The following is a 21,903-nucleotide window of genomic DNA, read 5'->3' as shown; positions in this document are numbered from 1 at the left end:
TAGTTTTTGCTTTTTCTATCTTTGGTGTCATTGGAAAGTGGAGAGTAACCTGTGTCCAGAAGCCTTCAGCTAATACACAATAAGTGTATGATATCTGCTGCTAGCAATCTGGAAGGCCTTGGCTGAAAAGAATAGAAACACTTGACTCCAGTGACCATGGACTGCCAGAAATAACTGGAAGAAATATGTCCAGGGAGCCTGGCTGGCTCAGTCAGTAAAGCATGCGAGTCTAAATCTCAGGATTGTAAGCCCGAGCCCCACTTTGGATGTAGAGATTACTTAAAAATAAAGTCTTTTAAAAAAAGAAAAAGGAGGGGCACCTGGGTAGCTCAGAGGGCTAAGCCTCTGCCTTCCGCTCAGGTCATGGTCTCAGGGTCCTGGGATCAAGCCCCGCATCAGGCTTTCTGCTCAGCAGGGAGCCTGCTTCCCCTTCTCTCTGCCTGCCTCTCTGCCTACTTGTGATCTCTGTCTGTCAAACAGAAAAAAAGAAAAAGGAGTAAATATATTCATAGACCACAGCACAAGTTAAGAGATGTAACATGCATCTTGTCCTATAAACATAGTACAACACGTAACAGTAGACACTGGGGAATGAGCAAAGTCTAAGCCTTTTGACTGCATGAGAACAAGAAATGGGGAAGGGATGGGGAAGAAGGCTCTACCAGAGTAACTTACTAAGAAATGGACTTAGGATGTGTGATTATGGAAAAATATATAAAGCCTTAATTTTTTTTATTTAAGGTTTTATTTATTCCTTTCAGAGACAGAGAGCACCAGTGGGGAGGTGGGGCAAAGGGAGCGGGAGAAGCAGACTCACTGCTGAGCAGAGAGCCTGATGCAGGGCTCCACCCCAGGACCCCAGGATCATGACCTGAATCGAAGGCAGACGCTTCACTGACGGAGCCACCCCGGCGCTCCACAAAGCTTTTAAATGAGCAATGGAGTGAAACCTGAAGTGTGGGTGATTTCCAACCTCAGGAAAGGTGGTAGAGGTGGCAGGGGAAGCACGGATCAAGAAACTAGCCCCTTCCACCAGACATACACACGTCTGTCTCCCAAGACTTAAGATGCCAGATAATGTAGTCTTTTTCCAAACATAGTGGTATCTCTGGTGTGGCCTCGAGTTAGGGGAGTGGCCTGTCTAGAAGATCTCACTAAGTCCCTTCTTTCAGGAAGTCAGTAGTCCTCCGAGTCTCAGTAACAGTGACTCCCGTTGTAGTCTGTGACACTCGAAATATCTTTCTGCTTAGAATTTCCTTCTGTTATGCTTTCCCTAATGAATGATTAAAAAAAAAAAAAAAAAAAAAAAAGAAAGAAGCGTTTGGCTGACTCTTAGGTTAGCTAATTTCTTCTTGCTCTGTGTGAGTGTCACCAGCTGGCAACCCCCTTCTACTTCACTATTTTCACTATTGTGTTTCCACCAGGGAGAGGGAAGGACTTGTAATCCAATCATCCAGTCTGGCCAATCTTTGTTGTTGTTGAGATTCGATACTGAAGCCAAAGTGTTTCACAGTTATGTGGACTTTTAATTTATTTTCATTCTCCTCCCCTCATGGCTAGCACCCAAGTCCCGCACGTACTGTGTATCCCATTTAGTTTCCCCCCTGGGTAGGCATGAGCTTACCCTTTGGAGAAAAAGGGCACACGCAGTTACTGCAAGGGCAAAGAGTATGGTTTCTTTCTGGGAAAAATAAGGCTCAGATCATTTTGAAGCTCCTTCAGTGAGCTTGAATTTAGTACCGATGATTGTTTTCCTCTCCCAATTAAGCCAATTAGGAGTATCCTGAGTCCTTAACAGTATCTTCAGTGGAACTTCATGCTCTTTCCATGCACCATGCTTCCGCATTTTTGCTGTCTCATTAAGTCTCATTGGTACAGTCTACTTGGAAATCTTTTTTGTAATTTACAAGATCACGCTACTGCCAAAAAGAAGAAGGAGGAGGAGGTAGAGGTGGAGGAGGAGAAAGAGAAGAAAAGCAGCAATAGAATGCTTTTCTTTTTTTCATGGCCAACAAAGTTAAAGGCAATTACAGTAATGGGAGGTAAAAATCCAGATTTAATAAAGGCACTGGGTTGTACCACGTAGCGTGTGGTTCTGAAGAATTGTTTGTTTCGAGAAGATGACAGATGGGAATAATTTTAGTCATTTTGTAGTTTCATATTCTAACATTTAAAGTTGTAGATTGGACCACTGCTTGACAGAGTGTAATTTCTATGTTTATAGTGCAAAACAGTTGCTCTCCCTTCTTCACACTTAGTTAGGTAGGCAATCTTTTCCCATAAGTGAGCCCATGTATCGCATTGACCATCAGCGCCTGCCGCCTGCCTCCCGAGGAAATGAGATTGCAGGTCTCATTCACTCTGTTGGCAGAAAGTAGAGCCACATTTCTAAAGGAACTCAATGATCCTGCTATTCTGACCGTGGCTTTCCTCTCTCTCACATTCTTCCCCCATTCGATCCATTTTGGCAACATGGCCATTCTCAAAGGAATACACACAATAGAACACTCCTATGCCCCCCCCCCCACGCATGAACTTGAGCTTTCCATCTGTGTTTTTGTCTCACCTTGCTCTGTCAGTGGCCCTCTTTGACTCCACTCCACCTCTCAGCCCCAGCTTACAGCAAAATTGCCTTCGGGTCCTTGGAGGCTATAATGTAATCACCAAGGGAAAGGACAACGGAATGTTAAAAGTTGAAAAATCTTAATTCAAAATCTAGTGGAAGCTGAGAGCTCAAGATACTATAATGAGAAATTAACGAACTGCTATCCAGCAAAATACAGGATGCACTCAAGACAAAGAAGAGAATATGAGCAGTAAAGACTCGGAAGTATTCAAGTCTCCTATTAAGAAATGTAAAGGTAGGGGCGCCTGGGTGGCTCAGTGGGTTGAGAGCCTCTGCCTGCGGCTGGGGTCATGGTCTCAGGGTCCAGGGATCAAGTCCCAAATCGGGCTCTCTGCTTCCCCCTTTCTCTGCCTGCCTCTCTGCCTACTTGTGATCTCTCTCCCTCTCTCTTTGTCAAATAAATAAATAAATAAAATCTTAAAAAAAAAAAAAGAAATGTAAAGGAAATGACCCACACCAGTAACGGAAACAAGCAACATAAAAACAGAAAGAATACTGCCACAAACAGAATCTGCCACAAATGAAGACTTTATTTTCCAAAGAAATGAGGCAATTGATACTAAAATAGTGCAGCAGGTTAGAAGAAATGAAGCAGAATGAATCTTAAAGCAGACTATGATTCAAATTCTGAGTGAAAACATACATTCATTCTTTGAACAAAAATTTAATGAGACTCTGTCGTATCTAAGGCTCTGTTATAGATGCTAAGGGACTTTAACAACCAAGGCTGAAGAGATCTCTGTTATTGCGGAGTATATAATCTAGTGCAGAGAAACAGTTTAAAAAAGGGGGGAGGGGGAAGAAAGGAAGGAAGGAAGGAAGAAAAAGAAAGAGAAAAGAAAAAAAAATTAAATGTTCTAAAAATCCCCAATACTAATAAGTGCAATGTCAGTAATGTCGCAATTAAAACAGAATGTGTGATATCATACAAAGTGACTGGGGAGCTAGCCTAGAAGGGATGGTCAGGAGTACAGAGGACGATGGGGGAAGGAGAAGAGTCCTGTATCTCTTCTGAATTGAAAAATGTTTACTTTTCGGTGTATGGGTAAGAATGGGGCTCTGTTGATGAGAACATTTTTATTTTCCACTATGAGTCTTATGGCACTGTGCATATCTTCCTAGCACAGTGTAGAAAAGCCTTTGAAACTACTTTTTAGTACAGGTGAACAACTAACTGAATTAGTGTAACTTTTTTCTATGCAAATTACATGCTTTTTAGAAACATGGGCGTAAAGGTGGATTACCTCACAAATAGCCTCCATTTCCTCCATGTTTTTTCACAGTGCGCCTCCCAGTTATAGAAATCCTTGAAAGTGAGAAGAACTATCTAGATAAGGTTCCATACATGCTTCTCATGTAGACCGTGTTCATCTCGCTCACAGTCCGGATGAAACTCTTGTGAAAGCTTTCCCTAAGCATAGCAGATAACGTGTCAGGAGTACAAAGAACATGGGAAATTTGCCCCTATCATCAAGGAAATGATAGTGCAGTAGTATAATATTAGCTCAGAGAAGATTGGTTTGTTTCGTTTTGATTCCTGGGGAAATGTATGCAATTGGATAATATTGACATTGCTAGACACCAGAGGTCAAACTCAGGGCCTCCAAAGAGACCTTGTCTAGAGCACGCTTCCCAGTGTCACTGGTGGACTGAAGATGGGCAGGAGAGCAAGAAGGAATGGAAGGGAGAAAGGGAAAAGGAACCGAGAAAAATATAGATGGAGGAGGAAAAGGGTGGAAGAAATAAGAAATCAAGAGAATGAAAGTCAAAGTCAAGTATGATAAAGAACCTCCTACATCTGTAAATAAAGGACCCCAGCCCCATCTGCCAGCGCCAGGGCTGAGGACTTCTGACATGGAGGGAGCTCAGTGGAACTCTTGAGGCTGCCCCACAATCAGATGTGTTTTTTATTTCTCCCAAACAACTGACCATTTCTCACGAATATAAGAATAACCAGCTTTCCAAACTGGTATGTGCTTCATGGGTGGTTTCCCTTAACTTTTCCTCAAACATGCCTATTATATTATCCATAAACAAGCTAAAAATACATGGAAATCCCAAAGGAGCTAAAGGCAAAAAGCCTTGAAAGGCCCTGAGGAAAGTGGCCAACTTTTTGATGTCCTAGTTCTTAACAGTGATAAAGCCAGCTTAGTATGATTTCAAGGTACTCTACAGACTCTCTCCCCTACCCCTGTCCCCTCCTTGAGCAAATATTTGTTCACTGAGGCCTGAAATTGATTTTTCAGGGGCCAGGGTTTTTCACTGCATAATCAGAAATGATTTTAAATGCATATTTACTCTCTTGGGAAAAGTAAAACATTGACTTGAAGTTACCATTTGTAAGCTGGTTGGTCCCTTTCCTGAGAGCAGGGCAGAGAGCCCATCTGATGTCAGAGAACTGACACCCACTCTGAGGACACCTGGTCAAAGCCGGGAAGTGAGGGGTAAAGAACTCCAGGTGGCCACTGTCCAGGGTTGAGGAGCACTCTTCTGCTGCCTCGTTGATGCTGTTCAGAAGAACATGCATGCATTGACCTTAATGTTTCCAGCCTCCTCTTTCACTAGCAACCCCCACCTCACCTGCCCCCCATACCTTGCCATGCCACTCTCCAGGCATCATGAACTACTTATAGGTACCTGAACTTGCACCTTCTTTTCAGTTGCTCCTTTTACCTGGGACATACTACCCATTTCACATTCATCCCTTTTATCTGGCCTAGTTTCTGGGTCAGAACAGAGATGGACTTCCTATAGGAAGCTTTCGTTGGCCCTGCGACCCTGGGCTGATACAGCCCCAACATGGCCCCCAAGCATTTCCATGGCACAACCTGTAGCACCTTTTACACTGAGGGGTAGTTGTGTGGTTTCTTGTCTATTGTCCTCTCTAGATTTGACGTCCTTGAGTGTGTTCACCTCTATATCGCCAGAACTAGAGCAGGCTGAAGTTTCAATTAATAACTACTGAATGAAAGAATGGACTGCTTTTATTTTGCATCTGTCATCAAAAGAGGAATGTAATTGGTGGAAAAGCTTGTCCAGAGACGTGAGACTGAACTCATACCTGTATTTCCCCTTATAGTACCAAAAAAAGTCATTGAAATAACAGAAGAAGATATAATGAAAAAAAAACCCATATTAGTTCTTAGATTTGTCAGGGTAGAGTCACTACGGCAGGAAACAACAGCAAATCTTGGCAGAAGAGAACAATACAAGTTCGTTATTTATCCACATCATAGTCCAATGCCAGAGCTGGGATGGGTGAGCAGTGTTGCTCTTTCTATTATACACATCCACTGAAAGGTCGGGAAGAGAAAAGAAAGCAAGGGGAGTCACATGGGAGGATTTTCAGGATCCAGTTCGGAGGAGGCCTACATCACTCCTACTGACGATCCACTGGCCATAGTTCTGTCCCGTGGCCCCTCCTAATTGTAAGAGGAAAAGAAAACAGAGATCCGCAAACACAGCACAGTCTTCTATGCCCCTGAGAAACAAGGTAGGATGCTCTCTACAAACCAGAAATTTTGGAGAATTTCGCAAAGCTAACAAAGCTCTTGGGAACGGATTGGTGGATATAAACGAACAGGAGAAACCATAGCTGATAAGACACTCAAAGAGAAACAAAAGAAATTCAGGCAGAAGAAAAGTACTGCAAAAATAAAATCAATTCCAGAAATACTTTGAAGCTGGAATCAACAAATGCAAATCACAGGAAGGATTTCTGGAACTGCTGTCAGGGAAATTAAGGTTTGAAATTGCATTCAGAACAAGCTGGCTTTAAAAAAAAAAAAAAAAGGCTGGGCTGCCCCACAGTGACCAACAGAGACCATCACTGCTCGCCCCAGGAGGACATCTGGTGTGATTGTCCAGAAGGGGCACCAAAGCAGAGCCGAGTGTGAAATAACTCTGTGCCTCCATAAAGACAGCTGTAGAAGAAGAAGAAGAAAGTGAGCACATTACTCACGTTTTTCCCAGGCTAAACTGCTCAGTATATCTCGCAGTAGTAAGTTTTAAACAGAAAACTCTGAATAGACAGGGGGCCCAAAAAATAGGCAGGTGCCCAGGTAACTTATACTGGAGATGAGAAACACCCAGAAGACAAGCCTGAAACACACGTTTTGCAGCCATACATCCTGTTCCTTCTACACAATAACAGGAAGGAGCTCCCTATAATCAGAGTGACGGGCAAACAGAGATCCTCACAGATAAACCTGGATACACATCCCGGGATGACAAATTTAAAAATCATAAAGTGGGATCAGATGAAGAATTTAACATATATGTAGTCGATATTCTCAGAGATTTATGAGTCTACCATATCCATAGAACAATAATAGTCTATAACGAGAAGGAAGCAGCCAGATTTGTTGGGGATAAAAATATTATCAATCAAATAAAAACTAAATAGGTTAATTGGTGTTGGGAGACAACTCTCCAGTCTCTTGCATTTCTGTACATCTTATACAGTGAGGCACTGACTGCCCTTTGTTTCATACTATCTTTTCAAGGATATTTACTTAGTAAATGCCTTGGAAAATAGACATAGTGTCTCTCCCCATGGCAGGCCATACTGACTATTCAAGAATAATGAAAATGTTTCCCTCTGGGGCAAAGAGCAGACATGCTTTTAAAGGCAGGATCCCTAAGCTCGGGGTTCCTTTCCTGTCACATAGCCCTGTGTTCCACAGGTAGTGATCTGGCCCTTTCTGTGTCTCCCTGTGGGAATTAGGACTCAAGAAACCAACACAAATGCTTATAGTCTGGCCACTGCTGTTCTGTAAGAAACAAACTGTTTTTGTATCTGACTTAGACGTCTCAAGTCCTCTTCCAGGATCCATGAAACTGTGGCAGGCTAACTCACAGATAGAGTAAAACCTCAGACCCTTCACAGTTCTTAACAATTATTATAATGAATATACTGAGACCCTAAAATAGTGAACTATAAGATCAAGTCAAGGTATTCTCCCAGAATTCAGCCCCCAAAATAAATGTGGAGTGTGGGTGATAGTTAAGAAACATATCAGGGGCGCCTGGGTGGCTCAGTGGATTAAGCCACTGCCTTCGGCTCAGGTCATGATCTCAGGGTCCTGGGATCCAGCCCCGCATCGGGCTCTCTGCTCGGCAGGGAGCCTGCTTCCCCTTGACTCTCTGCCTACTTGTGATCTCTCTCTCTGTGTCAAATAAATAAATAACATCTTTAAAAAAAAAAAAAAAAGAAAGAAAGAAACATATCAGATGGGGGATACCTGGATGGCTCAGTCACTGGGTGTCTGCTGACAGCTAGGGTAATGATCCTAGGGTCCTGGGATGAGTCCCACATTGGGCTCCTTGCTCGGCAGGGAGCCTGCTTCTCCCTCTGCCTGCCACTCCCCCTGCTTTTGCTCTCCATCTCTTTCTCTCTCTCTCTAGCAAATAAACAAATAATAAAATCTTTAAAGAAAAAAATAGAAAGAAAGAAAGAACAAAAGAAAAAAAGAAAGAAAGACAAGAAACATATAGGATGGTTCCAGAGACTCCAGTAAGAAAGAGGAATTCTGAAAGAATGGAGAGAATAGAGAAGGAGATAATCAAGAAAAACAGAAAAACTACTTAAACTGAAAATGCTGTAACTTCTCAATGAATCACTCCATAGAGTACTTAGTAATCACTAAGGGAATAGGGTACATCTATAATGGTGGGTCCCTTTTTCCCACTGGAATGAAAGCTTTGGGCAGAAACCAAGCAATCAATAATACTTAACAACAACGGGACAAAGTGACTCATGAGCTTTCAGATGCACTGCTCTAAGAAGGATACAGTATCACTTCTGTCATATACTTGCCAAAAAATGTTTACTCTGAACCCAGACATGCAGAAACAAGAAGACAAATCCAAACTGAAAGGCTCTCTATAAAACAACCAGTCTGAACTCTTCATTCAAAAATATTAATGACATGAGAGACAAAAAGACTAGGGTGCTCTTCTACACAACACGAGAAGAAAGAAAAACAACGACCAAATAGAAGGCACGGTCCTTAACTGGAGCCTTTGATTAAGAAAAAGCTAGAAAAAACATTATTGAAACAACTGGGGAAATGCGAATACAGTCCACAAATTAATTAATAGTATTGTATCAAATTGTATTGGATATTTAATCCAAGTTAAATTTTTTTTTGGTGCAATTATTGTTTTGAGCTTATGGACGAAAACATACTTGTTCTTTAGGAGATGCATGCTGAAGTATTTAGAATAAAGTGTTATTAATGTCTGCAACTTACTCTTAAATGGGTCATAAAAATGATATTTATTTATAGTTTTAAATATAGAAATTACATATAATCCATATAATCTATATATATGAGACCTATATACATATCATACATATAGAGAAATTAAATTATTAAATTAAATTCAAAAGAAATAAAATACAGCTAAATGTTAACAGTTGGTGAGACCAGAATATCTAGGTGTCCGTTGTGTTATTGCAAGGTTGCAGGTGGTTTGCGAATTTCCAGAACAAAAAAGGGGAAGGTTGCAAATGCCAATCAAATGCCAACAAAGATGAACAGAAAAAGAAGCTACACTTACACAAATTTAGGAACCGTCTCATAAATCAAAAAATTTAAAGATAATACCCTACAAATTTTTCAGAGAGCCGTAAACAGACTCCATACAAATCACTGTGGAAATGGACAAGAGATAAGGTATGATAAGATAAGCTTTGAGAGAAATTTACTTTTAAGATAGATTTCTACATCCAGCCAATTAAACTTTAAGTGTGAGCACAAAGAGAGAGAGGGGAAGAGAGAGATAGAAGAAAAAAGTATTTTCAGTTACTTAAAGAGTAAAAATTTTACATTCCAGATAGGCTCTGAAATCATCAGTCAAGGATATGCTGCAACAAAATGAAAACTGAATCCAAGAAAGCTAAAGATGTGGAACCCAGGAGATGGTATACAAAGAAATCAGGAGCCATGAATACACAGCATTAGAGATATGAAAGAGTTACAAGAAAAAAGCATATTCAAATTTATGTACTATTAAAAAGGTATCGGGGTGCCTGGGTGGCTCAGTGGGTTGAGCACCTGCCTTTGGCTCAGGTCACACTCCCTGGGGCCTGGGATAGAGCCCCGCATTGGGCTTCCTGCTTGGTGGGGAGCCTGCATCTCCTTCTCGCTCTGCCACTCTCCCTGCTTGTGCAGGCACTCACTCTCTCTCTTAAATAAATAAACTATTAAAAAATAAATATAAATAAATAAATTAATTAATTAATATAATAAAAATGTATTTAATTTGTTAACCAATACATAAGCAAGATAATTTCTAAAAGAGATAAGTACCATGAAGGCAATAAACAGACTCCATACTGGGAAGCGATGCCCTCCAGAAAGTCAGTGCTCTGAGTACATGAAAGCAGCAATTACCTACAAGCAGAGTGAACGTGACCCCACAAATACTATGGAATTGAAAACCCCTTAAATTCATACTGATCCCTTCTATCTTTTCAAGATGTTTCAGCCAGAGAAGATACCATACGATCAAAATTCTGCAGAGATTGTGTGAGCTGCTAGAAAGCACTAAACTGCAAGTCCAACATCCAAGGTTTTTATTTTTGTTCATCTACATTAGCAGAGTTAGAACTAGTTCCTAAAAAAGGAGGAGAAAGAGGAGATGACTTGGCATTACAAGCTCACAGGTGTGTCACGGGTGTGTTTCAGGAATAGATGAACTGTTATTTTACTTTGAAAAGGTTACAGAATGATCTTTGTCTTATAGAAGTAGTAGAAGCATTAGGGGCAGTAAGTGTAAACACACTGCTTGTGGAAAGGATTCTATTTGTGCCTTTTTACGTAAAAATGTATCATCTCTGTGTGTATGTGTGTGTGTATATGTATATATATATATGAATGAGACAAAGAGAGGGCTCCGAGAAAGAGCACCACACTACCTTGTGTCCTCTCCTGTCCTCATTTGAATGAAAGCTTTGACCACAGGACAGGGGCTATGGTGGCCCCAAGCCAAGCAAAGCGGATACACGGAGGACTGGGTCTGTGTGTGTGTCTTCTTCCTCTCCCTTTGCTGCCCAAACCATGCTGTGTTCCCCAAGGCATTTCTGCTCCACAGAAGGACCACAGCAGCCATGTGTGCTTTCAGATGGCCCAATCCTTCAGAACTTTAGGGACACCCCCTCCCTGCTTTTGCTTCTCTCTCAGATTGCAGCCACCCCTGCAGAACTGCTTCCTAAGGCCAACCCTGCCCGGCGGGGGGTGGCAGATGGACTGAATTTGTTGCACTCTCCCAGGAAGCGCAATGCAATTGCTTTTAAGAGGTCAGTGGCCTCCAACTGTGAAATGATAATATGCTAAATTACGTGCTTAATTAAATTTCACCCCAACAGCATACCATAAAATTGGAAAAGCCGTTCCATCACTCAAGATCAATGAGCATAAAGTACACACAAAAGGATCAAAAGTTCTCATCAGCAAACTTGTGTTTGAGCTTTGGCTGAATATTCCAAGGTCCATTTCAACTATAGGTTGATGAATGGTGAACAGTTAATTACCACTTAATGGCTTGTCTCTGTTTCCTGGTGTTGCTGCCATATAGGTTAGAATTGTCAGGAATTAGGTTTTTTTTTTTTTTAAGATTTTATTTATTTATTTGACAGAGAGAGATCACAAGCAGGCAAAGGGGCAGGCAGAGAGAGAGGGGGGAAGCAGGTTCCCTGCTGAGCAGAGAGCCTGACACGGGGCTCCACGCCATGTGGGATTTGATCCCAGGACCCTGAGACCATGACCTGAGCGGAAGGCAGAGGCTTAAACCACTGAGCCACCCAGGCGCCCTGGGATGAGATTTTCTGCTAGTCTCCTTCAGCCAGGAATCCAAGGGAAAATCTTCCTATTAGATTTTACCATTCTGTTCACAAATGTGTTTGTTTTATTGTTTTGTTTATATTGGGGTTTTTTTTTTTTTTAAGATTTTATTTATTTGAGGGAGGAGAGAGAGCCTAAGTGGCTGGGAGAAGCAGAGGGAGAGGGAGCAGCTCATTCTCCACTGGGCAGGGAGCTCGACGCAGGGCTCTATCCCAGGACTCTGAAGTCCTGACCTCAGCCACAGGCAGACAGCTTGACCAGCTGAGCCACCCAGGCACCCCTATGTTGTTTTTTTAACCATACAAAACACACATCAGGAATAGGTAAACAGCTGAACGGTAACCTGGTGTAGCTGCTATCTCATGGATATTCAATGATATGGACTATAACAAATTCTTAACAACTCGTCTCCAGCTGCAGCTACATACTACGAATAACACAGCATTAAAGGGTAAAAGAAACAATCCAGCATCAATCGCAGTACCTGATACTTGGCTAACACTCGGGAAGTATTTGTAAGTGAATAAATGAATGAAAGAGTGAATGAACAACTGACAAAATTCAGTTCTCTGACTTCATGATCAGTCATTCCCATGATTTCAGGACACAACCCTGCAGAAGACAAAGTTCATGGCTGAATCAAAGATGTTAACAGAGGCTATCTGGGCCACAGACTATAACTCCCGTTTGACGTCATATGAATTTATTACTGAACCAATTTGGAGATTTGTCTCTAGAAAGTACTGATTTTTTCACTTGAGATTAGGCATGCTAAATACAGTCCTAGTAGATTGGCCGTGCATTGCCATGGACGGCTACCCAGTAACTCCATGGCACTTTAGTTGATGGCACATTATGGTCTCAGCAGAGCAAGTCTGGATCTTGAGGCTGAACTTGAGGCTGTGAGGGAATACCCTCACAGAAGCATAAACTAGAAGCAGTTGGAAAGACAAGGAAATGGAAGTCAAGTCCATAATCTTTCCTGTTTCCCACATACTAAAATAGTACTACTTTCCTCGTACTGGGTCCCAAAATGTATATTTGATTAAGAGATATGAATCTAAGACAGCCAAGGTCAGAATCAGAGAAAAGGGCCAGAGCTCCCATTCTTCCTGAGGGCTATCATCTGTTCCTGGCCATCTTAGTTGCCCTTGAATCCAAGAACCAAAAATCAATTTGATTTCACAGGCTGAAACCCCCCTCCCAAGGTGACCTGATCTACCTCACTAAGAATGCATTATAGAGGCCCCATATTCCATCAAAGACTGAACCCTTATTTTGCCTTGATCTTGTTGCACTGACCTCAAACTATCTTTTGCAGAATATTGTGAAGCATGCTATACACACACACATGCACACACACACACACACACACACACACAAGTACATGTATTTATATAGCTAGAGATAGAGATATCTATAGAGATAGATATCTCTATAGATAGAGCCAGAGATAGAGATATCTATATTCATGTTATTCAGAAACTGAATTAGTATTATATTTAGAATTCAGAAAGTTATTAGGGTTAATGGAGCCTATAACTCAAAGCAGATGATCCTTGCAATGGTGTCTTGGCTACAGAATCTGAATTTATGATTTCTTTTCCTTTTCTCTTTACCAACATCCCCCCCTCCAACTGCCCCCAACATAGGAAAGGAGCCTGGCGGGGGAACCAAGAGTTTGGATTGCAAAATTGAGGAGAGCACAGAAACACCTGCTCTAGAGGACTCCTCATCATCCCCTGTAGATATTCAGCAACATTCCTGGCAGGTTTCCACAGACATCGAGAACACTGAAAGGTAAGTGGGAAGTTACCTTAAATAGACTGCCAGTATTCTTCCAGCAAATACTCTTAGGGGCTATAAAAGTTGAGATTTTTCTCTTTAGATTCAGCTTTTGTATTTCAGATTCAGATTTCAGAAATCTCAGAATATTGAGGTAAAAGAAGGTAAGGAGTCCAAACCCTGCAGCAGAATGCTAGCAGGATTTCCAGTAGTCACAGGCTCCCAGGCCTCTTTTTATACCACTGTACCACACTGTGTCTCCATGGAAATGAAAACAGTGTGCTTCCTTGGGAAGGGAGAAAGTTGAATCTATATACCATCACATCTCACCCACTGGGTAGGGACCAAAATTTCCATTTGTTTAAAGGAGAAGAATCCAAAATCATGCAAAGATGTCACCAGTAGACTCATGCATTTCAGGTGTATGGAATGGCCTGCTGAGCTGTCAGTCAGGGGCTAAGCATTCTGTCCAGTTGACAGCTTTTCACAGAGCTCCCTTCTCTTGCTTTCCCAGAATATAGCTGAATGCCTCCTTAGTGGTCAAAGCCAGTTAATGCATTTGTCTTAACAAACAATAGCTCACTGATAGGGAGTTTCCTTCTAGAGAAGAAGAGATTCTACAGTGATTCAATTTCACTTGGGAAAAGGAAGGAATAATAATATAACAATACGTGCCATGGCTCATCTAGATGCAAAAAATGCCATTCTGGGAGGCAGGAGGATGAGGCCCCTGTTTACTGGCCTTCACAGTGATATCATGTCCTTTGCTACTAATGTCCCTAGAGCTGACACAAAGCAGTTGAATGAATACTGGGCAATTCCACTGAGTGCTTTGTGTGGAGCTGAATCACTGACAAGATAATGAACATTTTATTTTTTTATTTTTAGAAATGTAACACACAATGGCATTTATAGCCATTGTGGTTCTACTTTCATATTGTAATATAATTCTAAAGCTAATTACTGAATTTCTGTGTTTATAGAAAATTGAAACATGTGGTAATTATGTGCTATTAATAAAACTTGGATTTTGTATAAGCTTGGAAATCTAACAATTCAAACAATAAAGCTGTTTGGCATGGTCTGATACAGCTATAGACAAATGGTGAGGGAATGATTTATCTTAATTTATGAAAAAGAAAATGCTTTGCTCTATTCCCAGGAAGAACTGTCTGCCAGAGTGCCATGATTCAGGGCATAATCCATCAGCAAAGACATTTGCCCTTGCACAGCAGCTGTATCTAAGCTTTTTGACTTAGAAGGTAAAAAAAAATAAAAATAAGAGAGGGTGCAGTTGGGTTCAAGATGGTGGCATAAGAAGATGGAACTCACTCCTTCCCATGGATCCAACAAATATACAATAATAATTTCCTCACAAAAAGACCAACAAATTGGATGAACAGAGCCTCCACAACAAAGGACAAAAAGGACAGCACTGAGATGGGTAGGAGAGGCAAAGACCCTACCTTGCCAAAAAAGACTCCACCATAAGTGTTGTGTTCCACAATGAGGCAGGGTCTCAAAATACAGAATTTTTTCCTAAGAAGTGAGGGGTCTGTGCTCCACAGCAGGCTTCTAACCCTTAGATCCTGCGTGATAAAGGAAGAAGCAAAACTGTCACTATCGGCAGATGACATGATACCATACAGAGAAAATTCAAAAGACTCCAAAAAAACTGTTAGAACTAATAAATGAATTCAGTTAAGTGGCAGGACACAAAATCAACACCCAGGAGTCTATGGCATTTGTATATACTAATCACAAATTATCAGAAAGAGAAATTAAGAAAATAATTCCATTTAAATTGTATCGAAAACCTAAGCATAAATTTAACCAAGGTGAAAGACCTACACACTGAAAACTGTAAGACATTGATGAAAGAAAATAAAGATACAAATAAATGGAAAAAATATTCCATGATCACGGATTGCAAGAACAGAGTTAAAATGTCCATACTATCCAAAGCAATCTACAGATTCAGTTCGATCCTTATCAGCATTCCAGTGAATTGTTTCTTTTTACATAACCAGAACAAATAATTCTAAAATTTGCATGGTACCACAAAAGATCTGCAGTAGCCAAATCACTGCTGAGAAAGAAGAACAAAGGTGAAGGTATCACAGTCCCTGGTTTCAAACTATGCTATAAAACACAGTAATCAAAACAGTATCATATTAGCCTAAATATCATATCAGTGATGAAAAATGGAGAGCCCAGAATTAAGCCCACACATATATGGGCAATTACTTTATGACAAAAGAGCCAAGAACATACAGTGGAGAAAAGGCATTCTCTTCAACAAATGAAGCTTAAAAGGGGCCCCTGGGTGGTTCAGTCCTTTAAGCATCTGCTTTCAACTCTGGTCATGATCTGGGGGACCTGGGATTAAGCCCCACATAGGGCTTCGCTGCTCAGCAGGGAGTCTGCTTCTCCCTCTGCTCCTCCTCATGCTCACTTTCTCACTCATTCGCTCTCATAAATAAATAAATAAATAAATGTTTTTTTTATATGGAGCTGGAAAGACTATATATATATTTTTTTAATGGAGCTGGAAAAACAAGACAGCTGCGTGCAATAGAATAAAGTTTGACCACTATCTTACACGATGCACAAAAATTAACTCAAAATGGATTAAAAACCTGAACGTAAGACTGAAACCATAAAATTCCTAGAAGAAAACATAGGCAGTAAGCTCCTCAACATGAGACTCAGTGGTAATTTTTGTGGATCCGATTCCAAAGGCAAGGGAAACAGAAGCAAAAATAAACACATGGAATTACATCAAATTGAAAATCTTTTGCACAGTGACAGAAAGGGTCATCAAAACAAAAAGATGATCTACTGAATGGGAGATTTTTGTAAATCATATATCCAATAAAAGGATTAGGATCCAAAATACATAAAGAACTCATACAACAAAGTAAAAGAAACAATCCAACATAAAAATGATCAATCTGAATAGACATTTCTTCAAAGAAGACATCCAGATGGCCAACAGACACATAGGATGTTCAACATCACTAATCATCAGGAAAATGCAAATCAAAACCACAATGAGGTATCACCTCCCACCAGTGAGAAGAGCTAGTACCAGAAAGACAAGAAATAACAAATGTTGGCGAGGATGTGGAAAGAAGGGATCTCTCATACCCAATTGATGAGAATGTAAATTGGTGCAGCCACTATGGAAAATAGTACGGATATTTCTTTAAAAAAAAAGAGAGAGAGAGAGAGAGAGAGAGAATAGGATTACCCTATGATCCAGCTATCCCTCTTCTAGGTATTTATCCAAAGAAAACAAAAATGCTGACTCAAAAAGATATATCACCCCTCTGTTCATTGCTGCATTATTGACAATAACCAAGAAATTGAAACAACCTAAATGTTCATCAGTGGATGAATGGAAAAAGAAGATGTGGGTGTGTGTGGGTGTGTGTGTGTGTGTGTGTGTGTGTACTATAATAGAATACTACTCAGCTTGCTATTGGCAACAATGTGGATAGACCATGAAGGTATTATGCTAAGTGAAATAAGACACACAGGGAAAAACAAATACTGTATGATTCCACTCATCTGTGGAATCTACAAAGGAAAACAAAACAAAAACAAACTCACAGACACAAGAGGACAGGTAGATGATTACAGAGCAGAAGGGTGGGGGATGGAAGTGGTTGAAATGGTTGAAGGGGGTCAGTTATAGGGTCAACCAGACTTGTAGTGGTGATCACTTTGTAAGACACACAGATGGCAACTTACAATGTTGTACACCTGAAAGTTAAATAATGTTATGTACCAATTTTGCCTCAATTTAAAAAAAGAAGAAGAAGAAGAAGAAGAGTGTAGCCGAGTTTCGAAGTTCAGCCTTAAAGTCCAGATTCAGGTCAAAGGAAGTGGGAAGGACTAAGAAAAATAGGCACAAGAGACCTGGTCTGGGAAGGCGCCTTCCTAAATTCTCCCTCTCTCTTCCCTAAGAGATCAGTGCGTCTCAACCTGGGCTTGTACATTAAAATCACTAGGACGGCTTTTTAAAAACATTGATTCCTGAGCCCCATGCCCAGAAACCAGCTGTATCAGGTTCTCATGGGGTGGGATCTCCGCATATGGTGATTCTGTGTAGCCGCCTGAGAAGTGGTGCTTTCTGGGGAGACCTTGCCTCTGTCTCACATACAGCGTTCCATACCCGTTTGCACTATGTGCCCGCCCACCTCCCAGCCCATCCACCCTTGAACATTTGATAGGAAATCAGAATGTGCCCCTTGCACTTCTGGATGTATGGGCCCTGACTTCCTTTTCCTCCCTCCCCCGCTTGCACCTTCTGTCTCTAAAAACACCCTTTGGGACTTATCAGCATCAACACCCCAACGACATATACTTAAGGAAAAGAATTCTGATTTTTTTTTTTTTTTTTTGTAGGTTTATTTCTACAGCTGAGCCACATGGCTGCTTTTTTTCTCTCTTTCTAATCAGCTATTGCTGAGAAAGAGTTCCTTTTTACATGTTAGTCAATACTCAAGGAAAGACCCTATGGGGTCTCTGGCCTCACCCAGGACAACTGGTCCTTAAACTATACTCAAAAGAACAGTTGTGTATGGAGAAATACACTGAGGCAGGGGCACTGGCTGGCTCAGTTGGTAGAGAGTATTCAACTCTTCATCTCAGGGTTGTGAGTTCAAGCCCCACACTGGGTGTGGAGCCTACTTAAAGAAAGAAAGAAACTGAGGGATTTCAAACCTAAAGTTAAATGGCGATTCTTTTTTCTTCACACAGCAAAAGGAAAATAAGTTAGTAGATAGAATTTCCTCAACTTTTGGACTATCCTCCCCCCAAAACTTTCTTAAATTCTTAATACCCGCTGCTATTGTTTGCCTATTCTAGAGTTAACTAAAAAGATGTATCTGACTTTTGCTCTTGTAAATGAAATCTGCCACTCCGTCCTGTGATTTCAAGAGCACTAACTCCAGGGGATGACCACCAGAACATGTGGAGAACTACTGCCCCAAGGATTTGAGAAGTCCAGCTGATCCCTGTCCCAAACTAGAAGCCCTCGGCATGGCTTCCTGCTCCACAGTTGGGGGATTTTATGATCACATATATTCTAAGATGAGAGAGTGGAGATGTTGGAGGGAGGCAGCGGCTTACCGACATGGGAGGGGCTAGAAGAAGGTCCGTCTGTCCATCTGTCCCAGGTGCCCTCTCTCCCTTCTTCTCCCTCTCCACGCACCCCCTCCCCACGCCCGCCATCATGAAGAGCTCTTCTCTGAAGGTTTTAGAATTCATCCGTTTCCCCTTATTCCAAGTCACTTTAATCAGTGCTGAGCCTTGTGAATCCCTAACACCTGTGTTATACTGACTTTCAATTGCAGTAATGAGGCAATAGCGAGTGAACCAATATAAAACCACGACAGCCATCAGACCTTAAAGCCTGAGAGCAACATCACCCAGCCTCCGCTTTGCCCAGAGCACCCCTGTTATCCTACTTGCGTGTCCTTGACCTCCCTCTTAGAAATCTGCAACACCGGCCTCATTATCAGACTCTTCTCTGACCTCAGCCAGGTCCAACCCAAGGCAGAGATGAGGGCTCCTTCGGCAGAATGCCCTGTGGAAATGTTTGCCAGAGTAGTTCCCATTCCTTCCAGAGCCAGCAATCTCCGATTTTTTTCTTATAAAAGCAAAATAAATTCAATATTTGCCTACTGGAAACTAGAGCTAGTACAATTAAGCGCAGACTCTCGTCTCTCAATTGTCTCACAGAACAGACTGTTTGGGATTGCATTTCAAAAACTTACAGCTGATTTTTTTTTCTTTTTGTCACTTTTACAGAGACATGCGAGAAATGAAAAACCTTTTAAGCAAACTCAGGGAAACTATGCCTTTACCATTGAAAAATCAAGGTAAGTCTTGTCATTTCTCTTTGAGGCAAAGGATGTTTGTAACATGATAAAATTGGTACTTGTTTCTTGAGAAATTACAAATTTGTTTTACACAAACAATAGAAGGCACTGAGTGTACATTCCTCACTCTTTAAAATGATACAATAATGAAAATGGAGCCTCTCAGGAGAACACAGTCATGCTCAAGGAGAGCCAAGATATACTCTGACCCTCAGAGGCCTCTTCCACTGGCCCTGTCAGTCAAGAGCATATATTCATTGACAAGCCCTGGAAAGCACTATCCCAGGTATAGCAAATATAAAACAACTGAAGACTTGGCCCTTGCCTTTAAGAAGCTGGACATTAGGGGCGCCTGGGTAGCTCAGTGGTTTAAGCCTCTGCCTTTGGCTCAGGTCATGATCTCAGGGTCCTAGGATCGAGCCCCACATCGGGCTCTCTACTCAGTGGGGAGCCTGCTTCCCCCTCTCTCTCTGCCTGCCTCTCTGCCTACTTGTGATCTCTCTCTGTCTATCAAATAAATAAATAAATAATCTTTTAAAAAAAACAAAAGAAGCTGGACATTAAGGAGGGCACACGTGGTAATGAGCACTGGGTATTATTTATAAGACTGAGGAAATCACTGACCGCCCTCCCCCACCTCTGAAACCAGTAACACCTAGTTAACTGAATTTAAATTACAAAAAACAAAAAAAAGTTTACAGCCTAGAGGAGGACACTTAAAGAAATTTCGAAAGGGTGGCTCAGTCCATTAAGCAACCCACTCTTGGTTTTGGCTCAGGTCATGATTTCAGGGTCATCAGTTGTGGAGCCCTGCCTCAGGCTCTGCACTCAGGATGGAGTCAGCTTGAAATTCTCTCTCCCTCTGCCCCTCATCCTCCCTCCAGTGCACTCTTTTTCTCTCTCAAATAAATAAAATCTTTTAATAAATAAATAAATGAAAAAAGAAATTTCCAAAGAAACTCCTCTGCCATCTAGATGTTTAGTTATATAAAAGAAGTAATAATAATTAACAAATTGAGACCTTACAGTGCACCACTGGATTCTGCACCTAATTCCAATGTGTGGGAGAGTTTTCCCACAGCACCAAGCAATTCGTGGACACCAGCATGGTGTACTGCAATTCATCTGAATTCTGAGATGACCTGGTGGACAGCACCAGATCCCCTAAGTTAAGGGCTACAAGACCGCCCTCCTGGAGGAGGAGGAGGTTGGAAGTTCCAAGGACCCCCTGCATGAGTCTATTTAATTTGCTAGAGCAGCTCATAGAACTCAGAGAAGCATTTTACTTACTAGATCAGCAGTTATCACAAAAGGGTATAACTCAGGAACAGCCAAATGTCAGACCCAAGCATAGTGTTTGGGGAAGGACAAGCAGATTCTATCCCTTCCCCAGCGTGCGCTGCTTGGTACAGCACCTGTTCACCTACCCAGAGGCTCTCCCAACCTGTCCTTTGTTGGTTTTTATGGAGGCTTCATTACATAGGTGCGATTGATTAAATCACTGGCCATTGGAAATGGAATTCAATCTTCAGTTCCTCTCCTGTCCCAGGAGATTGGGGGGTGGGACTGAAAGTTCCAACCCTCTAATCACACTTTTGGTTCTCCTAGCAACCAGCCCCCATCCTTCTGTGGTTTTTGTGAAAGTAATCTCATTAACATAACAAAAGACGCCTCTATTGCCATCATCCCTGAGGAAATTCCAAGCGTTTTAGGAGCTTTGAGCCAGGAATGAGATGCAAGACCAAAGGCATGCCTTATTATAAGCCACAATGTCACAACCACTATCCTAAATACTTCACATGTGTTAACTGTATTAACTTACTTAATTCTTGGGGCGCCTGGGTGGCTCAGTGGGTTAAGCCGCTGCCTTCGGCTCAGGTCATGATCTTAGGGTCCTGGGATCGAGTCCCACGTCGGGCTCTCTGCTCAGCAGGGAGCCTGCTTCCCTTCCTCTCTCTCTCTCTGCCTGTCTCTCTGCCTACTTGCGATCTCTCTCTCTCTCTCTCTCTCTGTCAAATAAGTAAATAATAATCTTAAAAAAAAAACTTATTTAATTCTAATAACAACTTCGAGGGAAAGGCTATTGATGTTTCCCAACTGGCAGGAAACTGAGGCAAAGAGAGGTTAACTAACTCAGTCAAGGTCGCACAGACTGTAAGAAGAAAGGCTGGGAAGTGATCCCAGACAGTCTGTCCGCGGAGCTATTCTGTGGGACTATACAGCTTCACATAGGAATGGAGAGGTATTTTCACTAGAATGTTAACTTCCATGAGGGAAGGGCCTCTACACGCTTTTGTTAACTGTAACTGTATCTTCCGTATCTAGAGCAACGCCTAGAACACAGTAGAACGACACAGTAAATGTTTGTGAAATCTGCGCGGGACTTGGCTGCCCGGGGGCATCTGATGATACGTACCGAGGACTACCCGCAGCACTTACACTGAGCATGTGCGGGACTTGGAGGCCCGGGATGGGGGGGGAGGGGAAGGTCTGATGATGCGTCTGAAGGACGACCCGCAGCTCTTACACTGAGCATGCGCGGCCGGAGACGTCTGCGGAGGGGCGTCCGCTTCCGAGAGCGCTCCGTCGAGGGTGGGGAAAGGGTTTTTGGAGTCAGAAAGCGACTCCTCTGGCTTCCACTGCAGAGCCGAGGGAGGACAGGGTGCCGCCTGGCTCCGAGAGGACTTGGCAGCAGAGCTGGAGAGCAGAGCTGTTGGCTCGGGGAGCGGCGTGGCAGAAGGTGGAGAGGTGG

General features: G+C 42.0%; 1 protein-coding gene across 2 annotated transcripts in view; it reads left to right on the top strand.

Annotated features, from left to right (window-relative positions):
• The window catches only part of RGS7BP (regulator of G protein signaling 7 binding protein), a 100,640-nt gene that overhangs the window by 64,129 nt on the left and 14,608 nt on the right, over window positions 1-21,903 (top strand). For both annotated transcript variants that reach the window (XM_032336144.1, XM_032336145.1), the window contains exons 4-5: window positions 13,128-13,275; window positions 19,081-19,151. In XM_032336144.1, coding sequence (XP_032192035.1) covers window positions 13,128-13,275; window positions 19,081-19,151 — 219 coding nt within the window. The remainder of the gene's footprint in view (window positions 1-13,127; window positions 13,276-19,080; window positions 19,152-21,903) is intronic.

The sequence above is a fragment of the Mustela erminea genome, chromosome 3 (assembly GCF_009829155.1).
Source record: "Mustela erminea isolate mMusErm1 chromosome 3, mMusErm1.Pri, whole genome shotgun sequence".
NCBI lineage: Eukaryota > Metazoa > Chordata > Mammalia > Carnivora > Mustelidae > Mustela > Mustela erminea.
This window is presented reverse-complemented; position numbering and strand designations above follow the sequence as displayed.